At 41.8% G+C, this 4,022-nt stretch overlaps 1 protein-coding gene across 1 annotated transcript in view; it reads left to right on the plus strand.

Moving 5' to 3' along the window:
• Positions 1-1,717: 1,717 nt before the first annotated feature.
• SLC25A17 (solute carrier family 25 (mitochondrial carrier; peroxisomal membrane protein, 34kDa), member 17) overlaps positions 1,718-4,022 on the plus strand; it is a 15,369-nt gene continuing 13,064 nt past the window's right edge. The window contains exons 1-2 of the mRNA XM_009895254.1: positions 1,718-1,772; positions 3,583-3,649. Of these exons, the coding sequence (XP_009893556.1) occupies positions 1,718-1,772; positions 3,583-3,649 (122 nt within the window). The remainder of the gene's footprint in view (positions 1,773-3,582; positions 3,650-4,022) is intronic.

A 4,022-nucleotide genomic window follows, 5' to 3' on the forward strand; every position in this document is an offset into this window, starting at 1 on the left:
ACCCCAACTATTTCCCCATTTCTGTTTTGTGATTTTGAGTGCAAGTGTTTGTGTTGCTGTATAGTGGATTGCATTGAGGTTAGGATTCAGGATAAATCTTGCTTCAGGAGAATGGAAGCAGGGTAAATTGAGCAGGGGAAGGCTGGAACTTGTAGTGACTGTGCAGTCTTGTAGTTGTTTTGTGCATAGGTGTGTGTAACTTTTGAGGTTGGCTTCAGAGTTGCTGCAATGCAGCTGTAATTAGGAGGTATATTTTGGCTCTTTCTGTCACTTCTTTTTGTACTGGTACTAGCTTTCTAACTGACTTTTTTTTTTTGTAAATTTTTAGTCAGGTGGGTTCATTAATCCTATGTGCTATTCATCTGTGTATGCAGTAGGTAGGGAGAATGAGCAGGCATCAGACAAGTAGGTGGGAGAACAGAAGCAACCCTTTTGGCTAGAGTCCAAACTAAATGGGTTAAAATAACCAGGTAATTATGACCAAATGTTTCCTTTCATCTGGTGTTATGAAAACTGGAGAAACTTGTCTTGTTAAGACTTCATCCAAGAGTTGTCTTAGTGAGGAAACATCCCCTGAAAAATAATCCTCTGTCAGCTGGTTGTAGAGATAGGTCCAGGCAGCCTTCTCAGGAGCTGGAGTATTTCCAGAGGCAAAGCTTGCTTAAATGTATGGCATAACGTAGCTCTAAAAAGTTCAAGTCAGACTGTGCAATATGCTTTAAGCACAGTGCTTGTGTGACTTACAGTATCCCAAACCTTCCCACCATTTAAATGTTTTGCGTGGCTACTAATGGAAGAGTGCCACAGCTTTAGCAGCCACTTAATGCATTTAATACTACCGTAGAGTGTTAACAGGTTTACACCAAGCCAGGCTCTTTTTGAGCTAGATATTGTTTCCAAAAGCTGTGCAGTATTAATGCTGAAGTACTAAAGAATGATTAAGCTGAATGGTGGAGAGAGAGGGAACAGCTGCCAGTGTGGAAGGTGAGGGCATTTGCAAATACAGTATTTAACCCTGTTGTAAAGGAGAGTGGCTGCTGGCTTTTCCATTTAGAAGCTTTAATGGTTGGATTGCACAGGAAGTGAAGAGAGTGTGTTGGATTGACAGGAGGTGTGTCTGGTGACATCTAGGTCATGATTTAATTCATCATATGTAATTCATGCCACAGGGGGTGTCTTGGTAGGCAGATCTTTATTGCCTAACTGGAATTTAGTACAATGCTAGATTAAGTCCTGAAAAACATGTACTATCAGTTTTTTTATGAACAAAAGTTTGTGTGTGTTTGGTTTTTTTTTTCCTTAAGGCAAACCAAGGTTATTGTAACAAAACGTTGCTTATGTCATAGCTGTCTTTTTAAAAACTAGAAATTGGGTACTAAGGGTAGTGGGAGGTAGAGAAAGTGCAATATGTTTGTCTCCTGACTCCCTCTTTATCAGCTCTTGGACTACAAAAACTTTATCTTTGGGCAAAAAAATGTCTAATGGTTTTAATTTTAGCTTGATCTAATACTACAAGAGAAAAAAAACCTTGTTTGTAAGCATGGGACCAGAACCCACCTCAGATAGACATTGTTATGTATGGAGTCTGTCCCCTTTTTAAATTTACTTAGTACACTGGTTTCTGGGTGAGAAGTGAAGGGCTATAAAGAGTCTGGTAGGCACCTGTACAAGCAACTGATATACTATATAGCCAGTTTATTTTGTTTTTCAGGGCAGTATGACTGCAATGACTGTATTTTTTCCTTTGGATACAGCTAGGCTTAGACTTCAGGGTAAGTGTCAAACTCTAGTTTCTTTGTACAATGGTGTTTCTATTCATTTTGGCTTGGGCACTTGTAAGGGTGGTTGTAAGGGAACCTATCTTGCATGAACAGGAATCTTACCTGTTTAACACTAACACCGTTTAATCACTAACACCATTTTTCCAGCTGAAGGTAATTCTCCCTTTTGGAAGGATTGGGCAACCTTTTAATTAGCTGAAAAGGCTGTGTGATGTGTGGCCAGACATGGCTTTTAAATGACTGTTTGAGACCAAAAAGAAAAAGAAAGATGTGAGATGACACAGGATTACATTTGTGTGTTGTTGCTTTTGGCTGTTGAGAACACTTCAAAACACAGGGGCATTATCATGAAAAACTAGTCTAGAATTATTGCTGAGAATGGTTTAAAGGGAAAAGTCAGGGTTAGAACTGGGGGTAGGAACATCCAATATTTACAAAAATGCATCTGTGTATAAACTTTGTTGTTAAATGCTCTGTCTTCTAATCAAGTCACAGAATCACCAAGCGTTTTAGCACTGTGACTAAAGCACCATTAAGAACTAGAGGGAGGTCATCAGCCAGGTCGTCAGAAATATGTGGTTGAGAAATGAGCACCATATCGCTGTTGAGCAGCTTTCAGTGCAGGAAGGGACAGTATTTCGCTAAAGCCTAGCTGTTTGCAGATTAGCTATAAGAGATTGCTCTGCTAATCCTGGACAGACTGGACTGATGGGCTGAGACCAATGGTATGAGGTTCAACAAGGCTAGGTGCCAGGTCCTGCGCTTGGGTCACAACAACCTCATGCAGCGCTACAGGCCTGGGGAAGAGTGGCTTGAAAGCTGCCCGGCAGAAAAGGACCTGGGGGTGTTGGTAGATGGCTAGCTAAATATGAGCCAACAGTGTGCCCAGGTGGCCAACAAGACCAACGGCATCCTGGCCTGTATCAGGAATAGTGTGGTGAGCAGGACTAGATCATCCCTCTGTACTCGGCACTGGTGGGACCCCACCTCGAGTACTGTGTTCAGTTTTGGGCCCCTCAATACAAGAAGGACATTGAGGTGTTGAAGCATGTCCAGAGAAGGGCTACAACGCTGGTGAGGAGTCTGGAGGACAAGCCCTGTGAGGAGCGGCTGAGGGAACTGGGGTTGTTTAGCCTGGAGAAGAGGAGGCTGAGGGGAGACCTTATCACTCTCTGCAACTACCTGAAAGGTAGAGAGGTGGGGGCTGACCTCTTCTCTCTGGTGACAAGTGATAGGACGAGAGGAAATGGGTTCAAGTTATGTCAGATGAGGTTTAGAGGGAGGTGGTAGATTTGCCATCCCTGGAGGTTTTTAAAAAAAGGGTCGTTATGGTACTTGGGGACATGGTTTAGAAGTGGTTTTGTCAGGGCAGGTTAATGGTTGGACTTGATGATCTTAAAGGTCCCTTCCAACCTCAACAATTCTATGATTCTGATGGTTCTAGTCTGGAGTTCCAAGGAATGATTTTGAGAGCAGTTAGGCAGGCCCAATTTTAAGGCTCTTACCTAAGGATAACCTCCCTTCAGTTCCTGTCACAACTGTCAGATTAGGAATTGGTAAGCATGGATACTCTGGTGCACAACAGAACCTGCTAGTCTGGGGAAAAATACAGAAGTAGTCTTACCTGGCAAATGAAAATAAGGAGATGCTTTCTGGATTTGCTGCAGAAATAAGGAATGTCTGTCCTTTACGAGGAGGAAGAAACATGCTCTTCCAGGGTATGTTCAGAATAGGAAGAATAAGAACTTGAAAATTAGTGCTAAAAATTGGAATCTAAAAGTTTGCTTTTTCTGTTTTCCAGTTGATGAGAAGCGGAAGTCTAAGACAACACCAGCAGTTCTATTGGAAATAATCAAAGAAGAAGGCCTGTGAGTAGATACTAATTTTCTGCTTGTCTTCATGCAGACAAGCTCTAAAACTAATTTGAATTTGCTTTTAAAGTGGAATTGTTAGCCTGTATCTGTGTGGACAGATTTTTACTCTGAATTAAAATGTCTCTATGTAGGTGTGATATGACTTGTATTATCTTATGCGTTTGTCTTTAGCTAATTTGGATTAACTTTCTTGAGCACCTTATGTAATTGCTCTGTTCAGTGATGTAACTGTGCCTCCATTAGGGAGGCAGCTGTGCCTCCTGAGAAATGCAGGTTTGTACGGAAAGATACCTTCATCTACCTGATAAACCAGCTTCATCTGCCTGGATTCTTGGGTGTGTCCATTTCTCATAACCAAGATGAAACA

Source organism: Charadrius vociferus, unplaced genomic scaffold (assembly GCF_000708025.1).
Source record: "Charadrius vociferus isolate BGI_N301 unplaced genomic scaffold, ASM70802v2 scaffold251, whole genome shotgun sequence".
Lineage (NCBI taxonomy): Eukaryota > Metazoa > Chordata > Aves > Charadriiformes > Charadriidae > Charadrius > Charadrius vociferus.